General features: G+C 41.3%; 2 protein-coding genes across 2 annotated transcripts; both read right to left on the bottom strand.

Annotated features, from left to right (window-relative positions):
• Nucleotides 1–5,864: 5,864 nt before the first annotated feature.
• Nucleotides 5,865–13,933, bottom strand: LOC149285462 (ER degradation-enhancing alpha-mannosidase-like protein 1). The gene is made up of 12 exons (XM_089495428.1): nt 13,605–13,933; nt 10,487–10,559; nt 9,173–9,276; nt 8,604–8,775; nt 8,273–8,456; nt 8,010–8,184; nt 7,203–7,323; nt 6,885–7,055; nt 6,601–6,674; nt 6,421–6,517; nt 6,062–6,256; nt 5,865–5,954 (listed from the first exon to the last, which is right to left on the bottom strand). The coding sequence occupies exons 1-12, from the start codon at nt 13,931–13,933 to the stop codon at nt 5,865–5,867; spliced, it is 1,785 nt and encodes a 594-aa protein (XP_089351554.1).
• Nucleotides 13,934–18,160: 4,227 nt separating this feature from the next.
• Nucleotides 18,161–23,158, bottom strand: LOC149285461 (ADP-ribosylation factor-like protein 8B). The gene is made up of 7 exons (XM_089495392.1): nt 23,036–23,158; nt 20,871–20,951; nt 20,213–20,286; nt 19,015–19,108; nt 18,645–18,712; nt 18,292–18,362; nt 18,161–18,210 (listed from the first exon to the last, which is right to left on the bottom strand). The coding sequence occupies exons 1-7, from the start codon at nt 23,156–23,158 to the stop codon at nt 18,161–18,163; spliced, it is 561 nt and encodes a 186-aa protein (XP_089351518.1).

The raw sequence follows: 23,158 nt of genomic DNA, 5'->3' as shown, positions 1-23,158 counted from the left end.
ATCGTTTCTGGCCTATTTGCACATGTCCTAAATTCAATTAAGGCATTTGCCATTTGACTTCAATGATATTAAGATGTGCGGATCCCAATACTGGTCCCTGAGGTACCTCAGTCCTTCCTCTGATCATTCAAACCATTTACACCACTAATTTCCCAACTACTGATGTAAGACTTACTGGACTGTAGTTGGCTGAATCTTCCCTGCTATCCGTCTTGTGGAGTGATACCACAATTGTCAATTTCTAGTCTTCTGGAACTGCTCTTGTCAATAGTGACCGGTTATCTAAGTCTCCTACCGGTTTTGCCAGGACACTCCGGAGCTCTTTTAATAACATTCCCAGTTATCTGCATTATTCATATTAGAGGCATTGTTCATGAAGAATCTTTCATGCCATTCCAGTGATAGAGATTTAGCCTCATCAATTTCTTTGTTACACCGCCATTAATTCATCTATGGAGCCTGTCCATCCCACCTCATAGGGGCAGGTGAGATGGTAGTGACCTATTAGCCAGACATGATCTTATTTCAGCATGTGCCTCCCACTCTGTATGAATCATTGTGTCCCCCTTTCTCACGATTAAGGCACATGATTATAGTTCTTTTACAGGCTGTGTAAGCAGCAACTGTGAAACCGAAAAGAAAATCTTTCTAATGAGACTCACAAATCCAGATAACCCACAGATTTAACGCTACAGTGTTGGCTTTAAACGTGTAACATTAACAAGCTTTATATATTCTTAGAACTTTTAATGCATGTGTTTAATTATTCAGCTGGGTCCCCAGGCTCTGCGACTCATTTTGAGGTTTTCATCTACAGATTCTGATCCCATGAAAGCTTCCTAACAAACGCTCTAATATCAGCACTAATGACCCGTGCTCAATTAAAGGAGCCGTCTGTTTAGTGGGAAGAGAAGTCTCTGCTGTCTCTGTGTTGTTATTAAAAACATATACCAATATGGGAAAGGGAGACTCGTTGGCCTGCCTTTACAAACAGTATTGACTTGATGTCACCTCGAATACTGTACAGATGATGAAGTCTCATTATATCGCAGGAGAGGCTCGTTGACGTTGTTAGATCGTAGCTCGCACCTGCCTCTTTTAGATCATCATGGCTTCAAATCCCTCCCTTCCTACCTCTTGCGTTCTTAATCTCCTGCATCGACTCCTTACATCCTTCTCCGTTTTCTTTTTTAACTCAACACTTGACTATTCTTCTCCGTTTTCTCCTACATTTTACTTGTCTTTGTGACCTTTCCTTATGTTTTATGCACAATGCTAAATCTAAGCACTACTTTTATGTGTAGGGTGAGCTTCAGGAAATAATTTCCACCATAGCTGGATCCATAGGGTGGCTCTTATGTGGATGTCCTATTCTGCAAGAAGGGCTGGGCTGGCCTCTCAATTCATGGTTAATGTGGAGTGAATTCTTATTATCTCACAGATTATTTCTATGTATTATGCAGTCAGTTTAAAAGGTCGCTGTTTTGAACCTCCGTAATGCACTCCTGTTGAGTTGAATACTGATGGCAATTATGATGCCCTCTTTCTTAAGTAGTTACGTCAATTACAATTTCAGTTTTGTTACATACACCCTGCCTAACTTATTTCGTATCCAGCAGGACAGACTGTATCCTTCAGGAGAATAACACAAGGCATAATAAGACCTTTGACGATGATCTTCCTGTGCTTGGATACCCTGAACTATTCTTTGTCTTGATCCTTTCTGTGGGACCTCCTGCTTATTGATGTTTGTACGTTTTTTTTCCTTTTTTTATTTTATATTTTCATTATTAAGTTACGAGCATCTTCTGTGTTTTTCCTTATTTCATGCCTCACAACTGTCCAGCTTTATAGGTCTGGAATGTTGGGAAGTGTGGAAACACCTTTGGTGGTGAATGATTCCTTCTATGTCATGCTGGCTTCCATCAGCCAATACTCTACTGCCCTCTAATGTCAACTCAAGGCAAAATCTTCAGGTTATACGGCTTGATTTTGTTAGTATTGTGAACCGGGCGATCCTGGCACACAAAAACCACCGAGCCATTTCCAGCGATGTCCATAGCCATACTACCACCAATGAAGATACAAACATATGTATGTGTAGAACGTGATCAACTAGGGATCATGGGCGGGTTAGAGAGATCAGCATGTCTCCCCTGACCAGCCAAACGAGCTGTAAAATTGATTAAGGTCCAAGTTTTTGCAACACAGACCTCAATCACAGCTCCCATGTTGCCTCTTCGTGGTGCATCAAAGTTGTGCATCAGGATATGATGCCATATCTCAGCATTCTGCCTCAATAGGATGCAAGTTACAAAAAGATAAGTCCATAGTCATGGCCCCCAATTTCTTCTTATACATGGTGAATGCCAAAAAAATACAATATTGGAGGACCAGCAATAACGTCACTACTTATTACCAGCAGAACCTTTAACTTCATACATGGGGCATCTGACATCAGCTGGAGCGGAGCCTGGTGGTCAGCCTGCACGAAGGGCTTTATGAACCACTGAACAACAATCAGCTTAGCTTAATATAGGAGAGATATAACATAATGGGGAGGAATAATCATGCCAGTCATGAGGGCAGTAAGTTAAGAGGGCCCTTTGACACAGATTAAGATCACTGCTCCCATGGAATACATACTGATGGGGGATTTGAATACTTCTATTTGGCTTCTTTTCATTTTTAGTACTCATTACTAGTTTTTTTTTTCAATGGAAAATGCAAGCTGTGGGAAACATGAGATGTTTTTAACCCAAGCAATGATGTGTAACACAGCAGGTTACGACAGTTTAGCCTATGGTATTAATACCGTATTAAAAGAAGATATTTATTTTATATCAAAATATCAACGTCGATGAAAGACACAAAGCAGCCAAGTAAGGTGAAGAATCCCTACCAACGTCAAATATATTTCTTCACAGGAAGGTTGGTGAGGGTGTGGAATTCACTAACAAATCAGGACATACTGCCATTTTTTGCCTTATAATCGTTAGATCATCCTTCAGCCAAATCAGTTATTTAGGGTTAAATTTACCCTGACTCTGCTGATCCAGGGAACTATTTCATCACATAGCTGCAGTTAATGCCATGTCTGATCCGCATAAAAGTTCATGACTTAATATATGAAAATACCGGCTTTTGGTTTCCAAAAAAAAATGCTTTTCGTTAAACGAGTCCCCGGGTCTGAATTCCGCGCATAAACACAGTAGAACCTGACGCTTTTATGTTCCTTACTAATACAGTTCTGTTCTTCCACAGATATCTCTTTCAGAAAAAGCATATTTTCACTGCGCTTTGCACATTTCTGCCGAACATACTTTTTAGTTTTGTGGTTTTGTCGTATAAATTATCTGACATTTTCATTAACATAATAGTCAGTGGATAGGGCTGGCCATTAGCCCAACTCAATGCCATGTTAAACCGGCTATTGAATATGTATTAATAATGGCTAATTTTGGGGGGCAATGTAAGCCACACCACATTTACAGTGATTCGCTTTCCGAAGTTAGTGTTTTGCCCTAAAATAAGCCTATGTAATGTGATTGTGACACTTATGTGTATGCGTGTTATATCTATCGGTATATAATAAATACACTATAGATAGATAGATGTAATTCTGCTTGTGCAAATGTTTTCTCTCGATTCTCCCCAGATAGGGATAGTTACTGTAATGAGGTCATTGATCTTTTCTCTTTCTTTTTGTTCACTTGCTAATTTATAGGATTAATTATTTCTTTAGTATCTCACTTCCTTAAACAACATGAAAATTTAAAGCACCACTAACCAAAGTGAGTTACGGCCGCTGCCAATAGAACAGAATAACTCCCAGGAGATACTCGATTCCTTCAGAGCCCACAAAAGGAGAATACCGAGATTCGGAGGTATATAGGCTATGCCTATCGCAAACACATGAATAAAAATAGTACCACTCAATATAATCGATATTTGCTATATAGGCTGCTTTACAATCGATTGCAGCAGAATGAGGTTTTCATGGACGGGCTCATGAACGATTCTGGCCGCATCTACTATTAAAGCCACAGTATTGTAGTCATTTAATAAATATGCTGCCCGTTCCTCTAGGCGCACTCACAGAATCTGGACGTTTAGGAAATGCTGCCCTATTTTAATAGGGCGATACAAAAAAACATGGTGGACTGGTGTGCCCAGATTGGGATTGGGACGCACTGGGCTAGACTATGAACATCTACTCTACCTGTACCACTCATCATCATCACTCCAGCAGTGGATGGATATACACTACCATTCAAAGGTTTGGGGTCACTTACAAACTTCTAGTTTTTGAAAGAAAAGCAAATTGTGCCCATTAAAATAACATGAAAAGGATCAGAAATCCAGCAAAGATAATGATGTAAATGACTATTAGCCAGAAACATTTGATTTTTTAATAGAATATCTTTATAGGCGTACAGAGGTCCTTTATCACTCCCATCACTCCTGTGTTCCAATGGCCCTTTATCACTCCCATCACTCCTGTGTTCCAATGGCACGTTGTTTGCTAATTCAAATTTAAAACGTTAACTGAAAATGAAAACCCTTTGTTACAACACGAAATGTCCTTGTTTTCCATGAAAACAGCTAAGTGACCCCAAACCATTAAGCAGTTGTGTACAGACTGTAAAGCTTTACCATGGCTCTTACATATAGCTATTATAAGACATTGTAAAAAGAAAAACAAAAAAAGTCAACATTTTTTTTTTGCCTGTTTATTTTTAATATAAGACTTGGACTTTGTAATGAAAAAAATAAAAATTAGTTCTTCAGCATATTTATATATAAAAAAAAAATCCCTGAATACTTTTTTTGTAATGATTAGACAATTAGGTCAGTGTGGGAAGGCACACAGTCTGTGAAGTCGAGCAGGTGCTGCGGAGAGACCTCCAAGTATAACTTTCAAACCTTAAAAACCCATCGCTGTCCCGGAAACACAGAATACAACATAAAAAAGGGGCACATTTTGATTTTTTTTGTTCTTTAAAACATGATTTTTTTTTAAAAAAAATCTGAAATTTAGACACATTGTCAGGATTTTTTTTTGTTCTTTAAAACGTAAAAAGATGCGATTACAGATTTTGTCTTTATAAAAAAATAAAAATAAAAAAAAAAAAAAATTCCACAACTCTGAAATTTAGACACATTGTCACCAGCCTAAACTGCATAGAAAAAATGTATTAAAATTAAAAGGTATTTATTAAGGCACTGACCCCACGTGTAGGAGGGGAGACTATAGAGACTTAAAGATCGTATTTTTGTATCAGAATTGGTTGTATGGCCTATGCACCTGTAAGCAATAGTAGGTTTTGATAATATAGGGGGAAAAACATGGCTTATGCACATTTAAAGGTTTTGGCACGTTAATTTTGTTCTCTGGATGAGACTAAATCCCAAGGAGAGAACAAAACCAGGATCGGTCTGCAGCAATAAAGGAAAACACATGATACGGCAGTGATGGGGATTTTAAAATCCACTCTTGAGTAATATGTTGCGAGGATTAATGAGCACAGAAGCATCAGGCATATTCCTTTCTACTTCTGCACTGGACCTGAAGAAAGCAAACCTTAAAGGAAGGCGCAGCAGCCCTTGGAAGACACGTGGTGTGTGTACATTTGCACAGTCCCTGAGGGTTTCATTTATTTACACAGCAAGTTCCAAGATCTGATGCCATCGTGTGCAAGAGAGGGAGCAGCTGTTCCTCAGTAAACAGAGGAGAATTCTCCCATCCAGGCAGGTTGTATATGGCCTCAGACGACGAAGGTGCGGTTTCGTAACGCGGGAAGGGCCAGAGTTCTATTGGATTCTGGGGTACGCATGCTGGGACGGCTCCCAGCTCGCTGAGGTCATAGGAGTCCCACCATCTTATCTATCTGACGCATGTAGACGCTCTTCAAGGGGAGAGAAAACCTTCGCTCTTCAGGGACTCTGTGACACTAAACACATAACAAGGGAGTGAGGTACAAAGTATTAGAGTAAATCGACCACTTTTGTCTAGACAATTTCCCCCATTCCACCCCCTTGGAACCCAGTCCGCACTCACATTGGTGCTGGAGTTTGCCGTGCGAAGCTTGGTCTGAGATAGTTTTTCCAAACTTTTCTCTCCTTTCCCTTCTTCATAAAAGAAGTCATGCCAGGGTGTCTTTCTGAAACGAGGGTCCAGAGGAACCAAATGGCCCTCGGTTGTGAAGAGATACTTGTTTCCAGTTCTGTGCACGGGGTTATCCTCATCAAACAGCTTCATGGAGAGGCAAATTGCACAGAATGTAACAGGGGTAAGAAGAAAGAAATTTCCTTAAGTTAAAGACAATCGTTAGGGAAGAGCCGACAGTTAAAGACAAAAGTGTATGCAGAAGAATCATCTTAGATATAGTGACAAACCTCAATCTTGTCATAACTTACCAAATACAGATATTTACATGTCTCGCTCAAGAAGAAGCTCTCCATCCTATCTTCATGGGACTTCTCAACTACATGGTGTAAAGTAGCATATCCACACCTGAGGTGAGAGGACAATGTTAAAAACCAACAGAGGTAGAGCAGGAACATTACAGGGAAACCTTTCTTTCACCCACTACTTACTTTGCTTTTGCATGTTTCTCCAGGCTCAGGAGGATGTCCATCCCAACATGGAGGTAGAATGGGTTCTTGGTGGCCTACAGAATATCAGAAGATTGTTTAGAAGAAGAGCACTGGGGCAACGAGAGGCAGGGAACCAAAGAGGGAAAGAAAGTGAGGGTAGCGATGGCCAGGCAAACCGGTGGGGATCCGAGATTGTTCAATACTGAACAAACCATGACGGGGAGATGTAAAACCAGACGCAGAGGGACACCGTCACATTACAGAAAAGGATAGACAAATCTAACCTGGTACAAGAGGTACGTGGACTCCACCAACTCTGGTCTGAGGGGATAAAACGAGACATCAGGAGCTTGTAGCTGCCAGTTGTATCTCTCAGGAAGCGCTCCATATCTTTTCCAGATTGCATAGTAAAAAGCATGAAGGCAAATAGCATCCTCTATGTCCCCTTTTAATACCTGCATGAGAGAGAGAGAGAGAGAGAGAGAGAGAGAGATCATGAAAATGGCAACTTTTCTTTCACGTTGGAAATCAGATGATTTGTAATCAAACTAAACGTGGCTTCCTGCCACTCAAATTAAAGTGAGAAAACTCAAGCGATGTACCTGAAGCCCAGGAAAGAAAGCTTGCAGAGAGTCAATCCACGTATTCATCAGTTGCCCGTTTAACATGTTCACATTGACATAGAGAGGTGGATCCCCCTCGCCCTCATTACACGATTCTCGTCTGAGGAGAACATACATAATCAGCATGTTAAGCAAACAAATATTAGAAGATCTGACATTGTATTTATTCCTCTGAATGTTTAATCTTATAGATTGTTGCTGTTAGATCGACAGATCGATTTCTTAAATTTTCTCCTGAGGAAGCCAATATTGGCGAAACGCGTTGAGATATTTTGGAAAACTTTACAATTATTGAAAACCTGGACTTTACATGGACTTGATGATCATCCACTTATCTTTTTAAAGGACACTGCTCTTACGCATAACCCAGTTGTTATGCCTACTTGTTTGTAAGTTTTTAATCTATATTCATTAAACAATATCTTTTTTTATTGCACTATTTCGTTTCTTATCTTCTACACAGAAGCTCCTAAGACGAAAGAGAGTATGGATTTTTGACGAGCTTTCAATTTCTTATACACTTGTGAGTGCAACTAACATCTCTATTTTTATTTTTTCGTATTTACTTATTACACTATATTTGTTTTATTTTTTTCCCACATATCTATGCGCCCCGACCTTTGCCTATACATCACATGACAGGCATATCCTGAACAATTATGCGGGTTACACTCAGCAATCATATGCATTAAAGTTCCTATGAGGGCATGAATGTACTGCTAAATTAAGCATAGGTGAAACGGCACGTCCAAGCCAGTACTCCTTCTCCAATCCCTTTCTACATACCCTCGTCTGAGGTGGCTCTGGATACTTTTGTAGGCTTCGTTAAACATGCCTAGGTCTTCTTCCTCCCCAAACAAAATGTAGGACTTGAGAAGGTATTCAAAGAAGGAGTCCAGCCCAGCTCCTAATCCACTCTGCTTCCCAACCCAATGCCCAGTCTGTATGTTTACGACGTTACCTATAACCAGAGAGAAAAAGTAAGAAACTGCGTACAGAAGAACTAGCAAAACAGAAGACAAGACCACCTATGTGGGAAGAGGTCTTACCCAGCAGCCCCGTATCGTTGCTCCTTAAACTCCACAGGGCTCGGACTGCGCGGCGGGCAACCCATTCAAACGTAGAATCCCCCAAAAGCCTGCTTAGAATGCCGAATTCTACCAGCAGTGAACCAGCACCGGCAGTGCAGGTCTCGTTGAGGCTATCTGGTGGGACTCCTTTCTGCAAGTTGACCTGGAATCATAGAGAAGGTAAGGAGACAGAAGACAATGCCGACCTGCAATGTCCATAAATCAGGCCAAACAAGACGACCATGACACCAGAGACTAAACGTCGTATCGTGAAGACATGCAGTGGATTCTGCTACCATGAGTGGCTTACCCTTGGATGGGGCATGCCTGTCCCGGTATTCTCAAAGGCAGGAAGAAGCCTAACAGCGAGGTCATGCGCCATGTGCAAAAGTTCATCGTTATAATCACTTATTGTCATGTTGCCGAAGGGCTGACTGGAGTCGGTTAGGATGATGTGGGCAGACAGCAGACTACCGAGGATCCTGATAATATGACAGGAAGAATGGCATGAAACAAACACGCATGTATTATAAACCCACCATATGCATATGTCATGGAAACTCCCTGTTCTCATGATTGTTCCTCCCCATTAAGTTATTTTCCGAGTATATTTCACTTTTGTTACATTACTGATCTCCTTTGGCGAGCCGCCTTAGTTAAGGACGGGTAAAGAGTAAAGTTAAGATTGAATACAGGAAATCTATTACTAGGCATGTTTTGCCACCTTTACCCACAGACCTCAGCTTCCGTTAGGTGAAGCAGTCGCTACTTTTTGGAACAAATAGCTCAAGCATAATTACACCGATTCCACGGCACACACTATAACTACACTAATGGCTACGAGCTGTGAAGGCGTCAGTCCCCTACTGGGCTTCATACCTGATGGTTGCTTCAAACACCTGAACCGTGGAATCTTTGTCAAAGGAGACTGTGTCTATCACCAAGCGTACGGCTTTCTGGAACTCCGTGGCGTTCCCCATGACCTGCAGAGAAAGAATTATTCACATACACAAAATAGATCTTACCAATAACATAATGAATCTGCACCCTGCGCGTCCCACTTTAAGCCCTTATTGACAAAGCCCGTACATGTATGGGCTCAAAATGCATTGTTTTCAATGGGTTAAGGGACCGCCAATTGTCCTTAAGGGGTTAATACCTTAATTTAAATTCCTGCTACATACCTACCGATCTACTAACAGAATAACCTGAAGCAGATCTCATACGTCTCCTTATCAACCGTATAGTTAATGAGGAATGCTGCCCTCCAAGCTAATAGGAGTGAAGGGGCTGATTTGAGTGTAACAAGCAAACGAGATTAAGGAACAGATAAGGAGAGGAGGAAAAACGGCTTTGGCTTTCCTGATCTCACTAGTCCGTATCGCTGTATTTATTATTAAACGGGTCTTGTCTTCAGTAGGGAAGAGTTGCAGATCTATCTGACGGGGAGACAGATGTTGAATCTCCACGCGGGCGGAAGTTATGGTTGAAACCAACCTCAGGAAGTGGCTACAGCTGTGATACCGACGGCAAAGGATAGAAACCGCGGCGTGAACCAGTCTGAGCTCAACACCGAGGACTATCACAGCGGCCTGATCCATATGCACCGCTGTATACAAAGCAAGACATCGCTCTCCTCTTGGCCTCACCAAGGGTTACGCTTGCTTGTTTGTTTGTTTACAAAACACTATGTTCAAGTCAAACTGTTTAGAGTGTGACATCATCATTAAAGATAACGTGCAATAAGAAGCCCCCTTTTGGCTTGAAGAGGACCCTGGAAGGTAACCTGGTATTGGGACCGGCTTATGTGTTCATATAGGAATTCTCAGTAAAAACTCAACATATATGAACATCTAGCATTAGGAATGTGCTAACAATCCGTATTTTAACGTGTTCTGGTGTCACGGGTATAGAGATGGGTTCTTCACAGAGCCTACAGATTGAGAACACATACAGGGCGAGGGTCCCGATCCGATATGGAAGTCACAATGAATCTGTGCGTCTGTCTCAGATCCTACGGAAAACGAGTTCCTTCCACTCACTAGCTGGTCCTCCGAGTGCTCGGAATGGTTCACAGAGGTCATCAAGGACCGTAGTGCCTTATTGCAAACCGTGTTAGGGGCCTGGGAGTAGCGATTCATGGGCTCAAGCCTCTATAGGGTTAATGTTATAGGTATATGGCAGGTAACTCACCGCTAACGTATCCAGAGCATCAATCAGGGTTAGAGAATAGTTTCCAAGGACATCATTGATGTTAAGATTTGAACTGAAACAACACAGTCGAGAGGTGTTAACATACCCCGCATACAGAGCCTGGCCCAAGCCGGATCGATTACAGTAAACACATCAGGCTCTCCTCCTTTATAATGACGGGAGAAAGGTGGAACATTGGATGCAACTGCTGACAGAGGCAGCCCCCCTCCAGTCTAAGACCCCCTGTATTTGCTCGGCTGCAGCCACTGATATCACGGAACCAAAAGACCGTTTCAAATTCATCCCGGGATCACGAGGAGAACGACCACAACTTAACCGGCTGAAGAACACGGACTTCCATATAAGCTATTTGATTGTCTTTATGTACCAAGACATATCTATTATTAATCAATAATTAATAATATTTATTTTTTCCAGGGGCCGTTCCCTTAACATATAGGGGTTTCTTACGGAGGGTCATATAGAATCTCTTACTCCGGGGAGAGGTTTATTGCTCAGGAAGCCACGCACGTGTCCGTGGTTTAAACCAATCATGAGAATATATAACGCATCGGGGGTTATAAAGAAAGAGTATTTCTGGGGCTATGTTGGAAAAACAGTCATATCGCCCTAGCAACTGGCAACATATCGCACGTTACACTCATCACTCCATGTTCCAAACTTTGCACCAGTATCACTTCATATATGTACCTAGCAAGGGTCACAGGGCTGAACAAAATTACCCCCCCCCCCCAACATTACCAAAGAATTGCTTTATAAGGCGTTATTAAGTGGAGACAATAACAATTCGCATACAAGACAATCCCTTTATTTAGCTTTCTTACGTTACTGAGAGGGTGGTAGATAGGTGGAATGGCCTTTAAGCGGAAGTGGTAGAGGCTAATAAAGTAAGCTAACTTAAGCACGCATGAGCTAGGCATCTGGGACGAGACCAACGACTTGACGGGCCGAACGGGTCTTATCTGCGGGGATGCCGGTACGATCCGCTCTCAACTTATATAATTCCAATATGAACAGAACGGCCGAGGAAGGACGCTCCAGTCGCACGCGCAGCCGGTGTTATTTCTACAAACAATGGATTAATGCTTTTCACAATTATTACCAAAACAAAGATGTTTTGGGGTTTTTTTGGACTCTTAGAATTCATTTTTTTCAGCAAAATATAACATTTTCCAGGTCACAGACTGCTTTGATTCATTGGCTGATTATCATGAATTCATATTTTTTACAATGATGTTTTTTATGATTATTGTAACTAATGAATTTCAGCAAATTACATAATATCAGCATTATTTGAATGATTTTGTTTTTACGGACTAATCCTACTAATGAATTTGCCTTAAATGAAATCTCAGTAAACAAATAGATTTTCAGTTCCTAAAAATAAAGTATTTTTAGTAAAGAAGAAGATGCGCATACAGACTGATATTTAGAACATAAACATCACGCATATGGAAATCACGAAAAATTTATACTTTTTTTTTCCTTTTTCTATGTTGGGATCTCACTTTACCATTTTTTTAAAAAAATATATTCCTATTTATAAATTTTTTATGATCTGTATATGAGATATATATATATTATAAAAAAAAAAAAATTATTTATTTATTTTTTTAACTCTTTATATGGCAATCCAGGAGACAACTACTAAACTACCCTACTAATTAACTCGTACATGTGATAGAAACTTCTTACCTTTGGCCGTGGCTTACAAATTTAACTCTTTATATTCCAATATATAATAGGGTGCAATAGGTTAGAAGGTTAGTTGCCATTGTATGCGACGGACAGTCTATAGACACACTATGCGCATCCAAAGCACACAACGCAGACAATAGGCACAAAACACACATTACAGACAAACAGAGCCAAACAGTGCGTGATAAATCACACCCAGCCGGGACAAATAAACCAGGATTGATTCACAAGCCAATTACTCTAATCCTGCGTTTGAAGGTACGTTATTCTCTTAAGGACGGAAGAGTTTTAGCAGTTTCGTCTAAAACGAGACAGATACTTAGATTTGATTAGGGAACTTATACTTTACCGAGGTGTAGTGGGTAAGTGGAACAGCCTCCCGGCAGAAGTGGTAGGTATTTATACATGTATGGGACAGGCATATGGTTATACTGAATCTAAGACAAGGCGGATGGTATCTATTAAAGATACAGCATTCCGGCAACATTGTTACACTCCTGTGTTGACAAAACAAGGCGAGCAGCCGCCTAACAGGTGTTTGTGTAAAAGTATCCAAGAAGACGGCCGTCTGTTATTGTTTTACGTAACTAACTTTCAAGGTGAAGCTGGATGATTGGCTACAAGCCGCACACAACGGACACAAACACTACAGTCTTTATCTTTTACACATAAATCACATGCAAAGGGGTTTTATTTAATTTTTTTTGACAATGTCGGAATCTGTTATTTTAAGGTCTCGATACCAATAAGAGTCTCTGTCGCCGTCTACGAGTTACTGGAGACTTCAAGACATTTTAAAGGGAAAATACATTGTTTTAAAGAGTCAAGTATGCTGTCTGCTCCACGTTCCAGCCCTCTGAATACATTTTTAGATTATAAACATATACACACACACAGATACAATGCTGATCAGTACCTTACTTAGGAGAGTGCGCCCTAACACACAATTTGATGTCAGATAAGACCCAATCAGTCCATTTTCCTGATTGTCAAGACTAAAAACTTAATCAGTCCTTGATCTTGTTTTAGATTCAGGAGCCATATGCCTATCCCATGCATTTTTAAATTCCCTGTACTGGCCTCTACTACTTCTGCTGGGAGGCTGTTCCACTTATCTACCACCCTCTCAGTAACGTAAAACTTCCTTGCATTACATCTAAGCCTCTGACCCTCTAGTTTTGCATTATGACCTCTTGTTCTGGCATTTCTCCTCCTTTGGAACGAGCTCCCCTCCTGTCCGGGTCACTTGGTCACCCAGTCCCACATACAGCGCCAGTTTACTAAAATTACCATCATCCTCAAGACCATGATGAGGATGCGTGATGGGAATTGTAGTTAACAGCAGCTAGAGAGGACGATATGCAGCATAAAAGTAGGTTATCCCAAACAAGGTACTAACGGGTTTCCGGTGTCCGGGCCGCGTCCTCGGCACCAGATGGGGTTGAGCTCGTCCTCGGGGAAAGCGTATTTCATGTAGTTATCGTAACCGAACGAGAACATGTTCCGGGCCATCTCCCGCATCTCCATGCGGAGTCCGGTGGGGAAGGAGCTGTACCGGCGTCCATAGTCATCTCCGGGGCCCACAAAGAAGCGCCCGTACGTAGCTTTACACACGGCGGAGACCCCCTGTGCTGCTGCCCGCACCGTACCGGGTGGGATCAGGCCCCGCAGAGCATGCAGCCCGAGACGGAGCAAAAGCAGCCCAAGCAGCACCGAGCACCACCGCATCCCGGGGTAAACACTTCCTGGTATGGCCGCGCCCACCAGCTTCCATAGGTGCTTACTCAGCGCTGACACCACCCATCAACGCAGTGCCAACTGATTGGATGGAGGCTGGACCAACGGACTGAGCTCAACCAATAGCTACCCAGCACGTCCCGCACGCCCACAGAACAGCTGAAAGTGTCCATAGAGACGCTTCCGGGTCCTGAGTGCTAAGCCAGTGTCAGATGTGTACCAGCTGCTTTAGGACTACAACTCCCATCACGGTCTGGCCGCCTTTCTTTAGAGAAAAAAAATCGATGTTTCTGCCCATAGATAGAATCTGCCATATATTATTTTTACCATGTTTATGGAAGGCACATTTAGGTAATTAACCTTTAAACATCTGGTTCTGCGTCAGATACTCTAAATCTCTTCCCTTTAAGCCTGGTGGCCCCTGGTCCCCCGGGGGGGGGGGCATGGGTAATCGGGGGGAAGTGTGCACTGGGACAGGTCATTATTGAGTTGGCTAGTGCAGGTTCTGTGTGATTGGCCCTCAGGTCCTTTGCCTTAAAGGGGTCCATATGATGTTGGCACAACCATACATACACAAAATCATAACTGTGATCATACCTGTATGCCAAACCTGTCAGAAGAGAGAGTTGTTAAGGCGACACAATTATGATCCAACTGCACCTTGTCAAAATGGCAAGCCACCAAAATTCTAGGTCAGTTGCACACAGTTCTAGCTGTTGGTACTATCCCACCAGAATCAGGACAGTTGGTAACTAACTGGTTTCCCATGCATCCCTCCATATTAGGCAGCCTTTAACAAACACACTGACACAGGCATATTCTTTGAACCGGTTTATTTTAATTGTTTCATCTACAACTCACCACGGTGCAGAGTTCTGGCTGGAAATGAATTCAACATCATCTTTGCCATAAATAAAATACATTAAGCTTTGATTTAGAAACAAATTCTGTACAATTAAAATAGCCTATAAAACCCTCAGCTTCAGCGCACTCTAAGGGGGGGGGGTCAGAGACCAGACCAAAAGAAATTCAAGTATATTTACAAAAAACATGGACATTTACATGCACTTACTGAAGCGTCAGGATAGCGGGGGGACGCGGGACTATGAAGTCTTCAACACACACACAATCTCCCTTATACCGCTAAGGAGACTAGTCAATGCATTAAGCATTACCCAACATGTATAGAATGCAACACACAACTGGTGCTAAGAACGTAAGGCACCATGAGAGGTATGGGGGGGATTAAAGCAGATGTTACATGGGTCAAAAACAGGTGGCTCTCATGTTTGAACACTACAACTCTCATGATCCTCAGCATACACTAAGTATATTTATAGGCTCAGGATCATGGGGATTTTGTTTGGTGACTGATTGAAGAGCTGGCTGTTGATTAAAAGCACAATTATGTGCATATGACCGACATAACTAAGAATCGTCACTAAGTGTCAAGAGGTTTGATACTGAACAATCACATGAGCGTAACTACGGGCATCACAGAAGTTGATGGCCACTTTCAGGCTCAGACCTTAATCAGCCCTTGGTGTGATCTTAGATTCAGGATAGCTCTATGCCCATCCCATACACATTTAATAATCGGTATAATAAAACTTCCTCACGTTCCATCTAAGTCTCCGACCCTCCAGTTTTAGATTACGGCCACTTGTTCTAACATTTCTCCTCTGAAATAAATGTCTCTCCTGTACCTCGTCAAATCCCTTTATGTATTTAACTGTTTCTATCACATTTCATCTCTCACTTCTTCCCTCCAAGCCTTACGTATAGAGATTATTCATTCCTGATCATTTTTATCCTGTAAGCCATAGTAGAAAACATAAATCTATTCTTTCATGGCTGCTGCATGCTCCGGGGTCTTTAGGAATATATTTTTGCACCGTTATTAAGTTCATGTGAGAATCCAGTATGTCACCATCGAAAAAAAAATGATATGTGATATATATATATATATATTATATAATATATGTATGTATATCTACATATATACAGATCGGTACATAGCAGTAAGTGCGTGTATTGAAGACATAAAAGCAACAAACATTTTTGGGGAACTGAAAATAGATCCGGGTCGTACCGTTCATTACTTTTACTCAAGTCCCAAGTCTTTCTCCTGAAATTAAAGCTTTTCACGTGACAGGCACTACAGTAGCCAATGCATTCTGTCATAGCGTCATTATTTTTTGAAGAAGGCTTGTGACCGGTTGATGAGTTGATTCTGCTTAGTGGAGGAAAAAATAAACTGGTTTTGGGGAGAGAGGAACAAATTCTGACAATTTAGTTCAGATTCTGTACAATTTAGGCACAAGCGAACGTAGAGGGGTAAAAAAAACTACTTGTAAATAGCAGCAGTGAATGGTTAGCTATACAGAGGCTCTGTGTGATCACAAAAACTATGACTATGCTGGAGGGAAGAGGTGCTCAAAAGGCTTTTGTACGGTGCTTGTTCTAGGGGCAAGAAAGGAAGACAGCTCCGTGTAGGTGCTACGACTTCGTGTAAAGCTAAACATACCGGGCAGAAGAAATCCTACAGTACACTCGCATTCATCTAGCGTTAATAGCTCTGCGTGCTAAAAGGGTTGTATATTGTCATATGTGCCACACACTGCTCTGCACACAGTACCGACAGTAGCTACATCCGACAGTGTACCGTATGTATATATATATATATATATATATATATATATATATATATATATATATATATATATATATATGAATTTAAAAAAATTGAAGGCATCTCAGTGGAGGAAAGGCCACCCTGAGCAGTAACACCGGTGCCTGACCTCTGCAGTGGCAGAATTACAAAGCTAGGTTTCAAAATATACTCCGACACTCAGGTATATATATATATATATATATATATATATATATATATATATATATATATATATATATATATATATATACACCTATCACGCAAACAGCTGGCTACATTCAGTGTGTGCCCCTTCACATTAAGCCAGCTCGGACAGATCCACCTCTCACTTACTCAACGACAACATGATCGCAGAAAGCAATAATCAGCGACCCTAATATTTCCACATACTTTTAGAAGAGCATTACACAGAGTTAGTAGTTAAGGTTTCAGTAGTAAAAGTCTAACCTGTATACCACACTCATGCGGTTGTCTTATGAGAAGACGACTTTGGAAGCCACCAAAACAACACTAATGTTCATTCTTCTATACCGATTGTCTTCCACCCCAAGGGATGTATACATTTAGAGTAAAAGGACTGCGTCTGTCATGATGCTGGGACTGTCCAAATCATGATCCTGCTAGTATATCCAGAATCCCAAGAAACAAGGGACACAGGATCTTTGGATGTAAAGGAGTCGTAGCATAGGCTAATTCCAAAGTGAAGAATAAAATGATGGGTACAAAGCATCCGACTGCATAAACTAGTCTGTCAATCATATTATATATTGTCTGTCTGCCATGAGACCTAAAAATCTTAACGGGGCTTCAATTTATTTGCTTAAATTCTCTAGCACTAACAACCAGCACTGCTATAAGGCTGTTGTGTATATATTCACTATCTGCTCAGTGAAGCTGATCTTAGGTTATGACCTCTTGTTCCAACACCCCTCATCCGCTGTTCTTCCTGTCATATTTCTAAATATACACTAGTTATTCATGTAAATTATTTTCTCATTGTCCTCGAGGTCTACAGCCTACCTGAATTACATATGAATCAAGACCATACTTCATTCTACGTTATCCTCAAAAAGCACAAAAACGATCAACGTGAATGAAGCTTGACGGAAATGGTTATTTCAATATGAAGAGGGTAGGAAGTGGACAGACATGCCCTGATGTGAACAGCAAGAAGGATGATGCCACTTGTTGGAATAAAAGGCATAGTATTGGTTCTTCCCATGGACGAATAAAAACATTTGGGGGTTACCTTATAAGTGGACAATTAAGGGTCAGTCCCTTCCTATGACGGACAGCAGAAAGGGAACAGGTCTTTTCCTTTAGATCAAGAGGCAGAAGGGAAAATGGTCTCTTATTAGACGGCCACAGACAGCTAGGTGGAAGAGCCACAGACGATAAACCTTAAAGTCTGGAACCAAGCACATCCTCGATGGGCATTAAGGAGAGCTTTCAGGGATGCACGTTTTAGGGGTAGGGCGAGTCTCTGGGTGCAGAGCAATTGCGCTTGTCCAAGAACGCAGAGCAGCAAAGACACAAAGTCGATTTTAGCTGCGACGTGACTTGGAATGCTGGATGAGCCACTGCAGAGTGATATCTGAAAGGAAAAAATATTAAAATGTGACTGCACATAAAGTCACCGGCACAGCACTTGCACATAAACTTCTCTGCCTCTCACCTATGTTATCCTTTTCTTTACACGAAATGGAATAGCAGCAGATTTCCCTGTCCTGTATCGATGAAAGGTTCCTAGGCAGGGTGAAAAGGCACATATTAATATTTGTTATGATCTTAAGTAACCCACATCTGGAACAGATCCAGGAAAAATACAGAAAAATTGAGATTATACATATTAATGGGCAAATGAACCTTATGTAGCAGAGTGGCACACCGTATGAAAACCTGGCACACAAAGAGATAGCAACATGCATTGTACCATTACAGAATCATTAACAGTGGGATCTGGGACATTACGAAGCTACCACTATATTTATAATTCCCCCATTCACCCCCCCCCCAACCATCAAATACATTTTTTCAATCAGCTGCTTCTCATCCAGAGCGCTGGCAAGATCTCTCTTATTCCCAAGCACCAAGACCTGAAAATAAACACAAATATTTATTTCAGACACAACCATGCCTTATTGGATAGGTTAGCAGTGTTTCTACCTAACGTTTATATACATCTTATAAACATAATATAGGATGTAGCTATTATAGTCCCTTCTACAAATGTCTGCTTTGATTTATTATATTTGATATCAATTTTACTAGCACAGTTCTCTGCCATTTAAATTTCATTTATCGTCTCTGGATGACGGGGGCACTTTGTCTGTTGTCCTTGTAGCCCATTTCTTTTTATTTACAAAACAGTGTGGATCTGGAAGGGGTAATAACTCACCGGAATACCCTGTAACTGGGGTTTGTCCAGGAGATTATGCAGTTCATTCCGAGAAGCTTCAATCTTCTCTCTGTCTGCAGCGTCAATCATGTACCTGCCAAGGGAAACCAATGTCGGTCTAAGTGAATCCGAACCAAAAAGCGAACACAGCACGCTAATGTGAACCATCAATGAATGAGGTAACAGGGTTTACTCTGTGATAAAAGAATGAATGAATGAAAACCACATCAGCTACTTTCAGGCATCAGTAATGTCATCTCAGAGCATCCTAGATGAATCTACCTATAGAACAAGCAAGCCAAAGCTTAAAAAATACATCTCAAAATTGGCGATGGTGAAATTGACTCTAATTTGAACGTACTTTCTTTTGTTAGATCTAAAGGGAAAAAAAAATTGGAATGTACGAGCCTCAATACCAAGGAGTTTTTTAGTGATTTTTGTTTTTTGTGATATTTGGGTTCCGTATTAAAGGTTTTCATCGCGTGGAGAAAAAAAATAAATGCAGCTTTATGCTTTTCATGGCATATAAGGAAGACACAGTCTCCAATGGAATTTTTTAACCGAGGACATAACTTTTAAGAGCTTTAAAGGAATGAAAAGAAGGTGCTTGACATGTTTACATTAAGAGTTCAAGAGACACAATGAGTTTGCAAAAGAGTCTGATACACGGGCCAACGCCAGAAAAGCAAAAAGTAGAACGACTGCAAATATTGGACGGACGTTAAAAAAAACTCTACGAGCAGATTTCAAATTTAATAATAAAAGTAAAACTGAATTTCTATGAGCATTGGGTCGGCAAAACTGGAAAATATAACACGCATAGAACACACTTGATTAAAAGGGTTTTAGGGGTTAAGCACTAGAATATAACATGCATTCTTAATGTATCGTAGATGCAGTTTTTTCTCCCCATATTTAACTTAGAATAAAATATCCTCCCCTGCTCGCAAGTCTATTTTAGCTCTAAAAATATGTTTGATGCCCAATACAGCCATCATACACTTAGATCAGGGGTGTCCAACCTGCAGCCCTCCAGCTGCTGCAGGACTACATCTCCCATAATGCTCTTTCAGCTAAGGGGCTGGCTGAGGAGTATGGGAGATATAGTCCTGCAGCAGTTGGAGGGCAGCAGGTTGTACACCCCTGACTTAGATTTTCCCTTGACTTGCCCTGATGCACAGAACAAATGATAACTTACACTATTGCATTCACCCCACGACAATAACGCTCCCACATGCTGCGGAAACGCGGCTGGCCGCCAATATCCCATATCTGGAAAAAAAAAAGAAAGCGCCGGTTATATTAAATAAACGGATGTGTTTAGCCATGTACAAGAACAGCAGTATAAATAAATATTAGTATAAAGCAGTATAAGATCATAGAAACCTGGAGTAAAGACCTACAATGTGTTAAATTGCGCTGTGCATGTATAGGCAAAGAACCGAGTAGAGCTGACCAGGCAGCTGCACACACCCAGAGCTGGAAGCCATGCAGAGCATCTTACAGCCATTAAATCCGAGTGCTACAGCAGTGGTAGTCAACAGGTGGTGCTTCATGACATCCATTCGTATAAGAATAATAATAATAATAAAAAAAAGTCTGACTGGCAAAGGATTGTGGGAGCTGTAGTTCCACAGCAGCTAGATGCCTGTTACCCCTGTTATTGTGCACAGTGGACAGATTAAGACAAGTACTTTTGAAGGAGTAAAGGATTGCTTTGTGATATAAAGATGCTGCAAATGGGTCATGTTAAAATAATATATTTACAGAAGAAAGGCACAAAGTGTGAATACGCTGGAACCAATTAATGCCATTTCCACTGTATGCAGTACAGAGTTAATAGAAATACGGCTGACCTTTATTGTAACGTTGCCTTTGGTGACTTTGCGCATGTTGAATCCTACGGTGGGAATCATATCCTCGCTGAATTGACCTGACTGGGGAGAAAAGACAAACCATGAGACGTAAGAATCAGCATAATCACACATTACATCATAGCCCTGTTTACGACAGTCACCTACTCAAGAAATGAATCGTGATGCTTACAACAAATGTGATTAAATATGAGCTTTGATGTTGTTTTTAAGTGAAGAAGCGCATTACTCATCATGAGGTCATTCAGACTAAATAACTAATTCCTTCAGAGGCTGAGGTCATTGTAATGTTCTCCTGCATGGTCTGGAAACGTTTAACGAGCAGAATAAGGCAGGAACCTTTGCTGAGGTCGGGGAAGAGCTCCCTATAGTTAAGTTTGAAGAGATCACTGAACGATGTGTTTCTTCCATGTCAGCTCCAGTTATTCTTCACTTTCTGGCTCGGAGGCAAACATTTAGAGGCCACCAAAGTACAGGCAGACAACGCAACTAGATTGGATGTCATTTTCAGGAATGATTGGGCGTGGTGGCGCCCTTTAGATGTCAGAGACTCTTTTATTGCCAATAATCTGGTGCATAAATGAGAAGGGCAGAGTCACACCGTCTTAAGGTGATACTCGGAGTGTTATTTACTGATACGCCAGGTTAATCGGAGAAACCCAACATACATTGTATGGCCAGCAAGGATTGATGCGGACATTCCTGGCAACACATATCAGGGTCTATTCACTAAGAGGAGAGCTGCCTGAAGAGTTTGCAGGAGAGCTCCTTGACTTTACCATACATTAAAAAGGCTAGCAAGATTCAGCTTCTGCAAGAGCTAGGCTGGCCCTGTATAATGCATAATTAAATCAACAAGATGTCTTCAAGAAGTCTCCTCACCCGCTGAATTATACACTTCACATGGCCAGTTCAGCCCTTCTTACTGGAGAGAACTGCTAGCGTTGGCCCTTCATGACGACTAGTGAATTGAGAGTTACAAAATCAACTCTGTCTTTTCCGAATAAACCTCACTGAGGGTACAAGTCCAAGAATCGCCGCTGATATAGAAATCTCCGCCAAACTGAACCTGCTACCTGCACGAGGGGACAGCTTGGTTTAGAAGATGAAAAAGATGCAAAGAAATTTTCAGCCAACCATATAACTATACAGAAGCACAAACTGTGGTGTCTTTTGCACGCTTGCTTATTTTCTTTGATGGTATTCCTGAATTAAAATGACCAATTAACTCTGACAGCATTCATAATAGTACTCATGTGTTATATGACGCAATTGAACTTCTGAAAGAATAAGGCAAAGGTATAACGTTTTAAACATACGTACACACATATACACACATACCTATCTCTCTATTACTGTCATGTGGCCCCTTGAGTATGTGCTTACACATTGCAGACATGTTTCATATAGATACTCTGTATACACAAAATGAAAGATGAACTAAGGGAGACAGCAGGTAACATATAGAACCGTGAAAAGATCTTCACCTAAATGTAGGCCAGGAGAAGACACAACACGTTTGAATTGTTTAAAACCTGTTCATCCGGCGCTGGGATTTATCAGAGTCGTTAGTATGTATCAAGGTGATTAAGATATTAGGGTGTTAATATAAAAAAAAAAAAAAAAGTCACAGCTTTTAAATACTTCTGCTAAACATTTTAACACCACGTCGGAAATCCTATACATAAGAGCAACATTAAATATATATATATATATGTTGTGCCCTGAACTATAGTGAGTGATCGCAAATGAATTAAGCCAGCGAGGGGTTAATAGGGGCACATCATCCTCTCTCTCTTATATTTAATGATCATGTCTAGCACCATTACTACATTTACACATATAAACAGTATATATGTAAAAGCTACACAATACTACGGGAGCATACAATCCATCGCAGGGGCGGCAATGTTACTGGAAGCAGCTTTACATTATCTTCATGTGCATTGAGCGATGACCATCTCCAGTTTAAAGGGTGGGACTCACTAACTCCCATCATACACAGCCAGAGGTGGCCCGCCCCAGCATGATGGGAGTTATGGTACAAGGCAGCTGTAAAGACACGTTCCCATTCCCTGAGGCTCCCAGCTATGATATTTCAGCTTCCAGTCCTCCCACCCGACCCCGGTAGCCAGACCCTCTCTCACCGCTATGACATTGACAAACGTGGTCTTGCCCGAGTGCTGCAGCCCGACCAGGGTGAGCTCCATCTCCTCCTTCCAGAAGAGAGAGCGGAACCAGTCCAGGAGTCGGGACAGGAGGGACAGCAT

This window comes from Sceloporus occidentalis, unplaced genomic scaffold (assembly GCF_023333645.1).
Source record: "Sceloporus occidentalis isolate IW3139 unplaced genomic scaffold, rSceOcc1.0.p SCAF_79, whole genome shotgun sequence".
Taxonomy (NCBI): Eukaryota; Metazoa; Chordata; class Lepidosauria; order Squamata; family Phrynosomatidae; genus Sceloporus; species Sceloporus occidentalis.
Note: the sequence above shows the minus strand (reverse complement) of the source record. Positions and strands in the feature narration are given on the sequence as shown.

Excerpts from the sequence above, each read along its gene's own strand:
- LOC149285462 (XM_089495428.1), bottom strand. The coding sequence starts at position 13,933 with ATGCGGTGGTGCTCGGTGCTGCTTGGGCTGCTTTTGCTCCGTCTCGGG. Across the intron at positions 8,776-9,172 it reads GTGTTTGAAGCAACCATCAG|GATCCTCGGTAGTCTGCTGT; the intron begins GTATGAAGCCCA and ends TCATATTATCAG. Across the intron at positions 8,457-8,603 it reads CAGGCATGCCCCATCCAAGG|GTCAACTTGCAGAAAGGAGT; the intron begins GTAAGCCACTCA and ends CTATGATTCCAG.
- LOC149285461 (XM_089495392.1), bottom strand. The coding sequence starts at position 23,158 with ATGCTGTCCCTCCTGTCCCGACTCCTGGACTGGTTCCGCTCTCTCTTC. Across the intron at positions 20,287-20,870 it reads AAGGCAACGTTACAATAAAG|ATATGGGATATTGGCGGCCA; the intron begins GTCAGCCGTATT and ends TTTTTTTTCCAG. Across the intron at positions 18,363-18,644 it reads AAGCAGCTGATTGAAAAAAT|GAACCTTTCATCGATACAGG; the intron begins GTATTTGATGGT and ends CACCCTGCCTAG.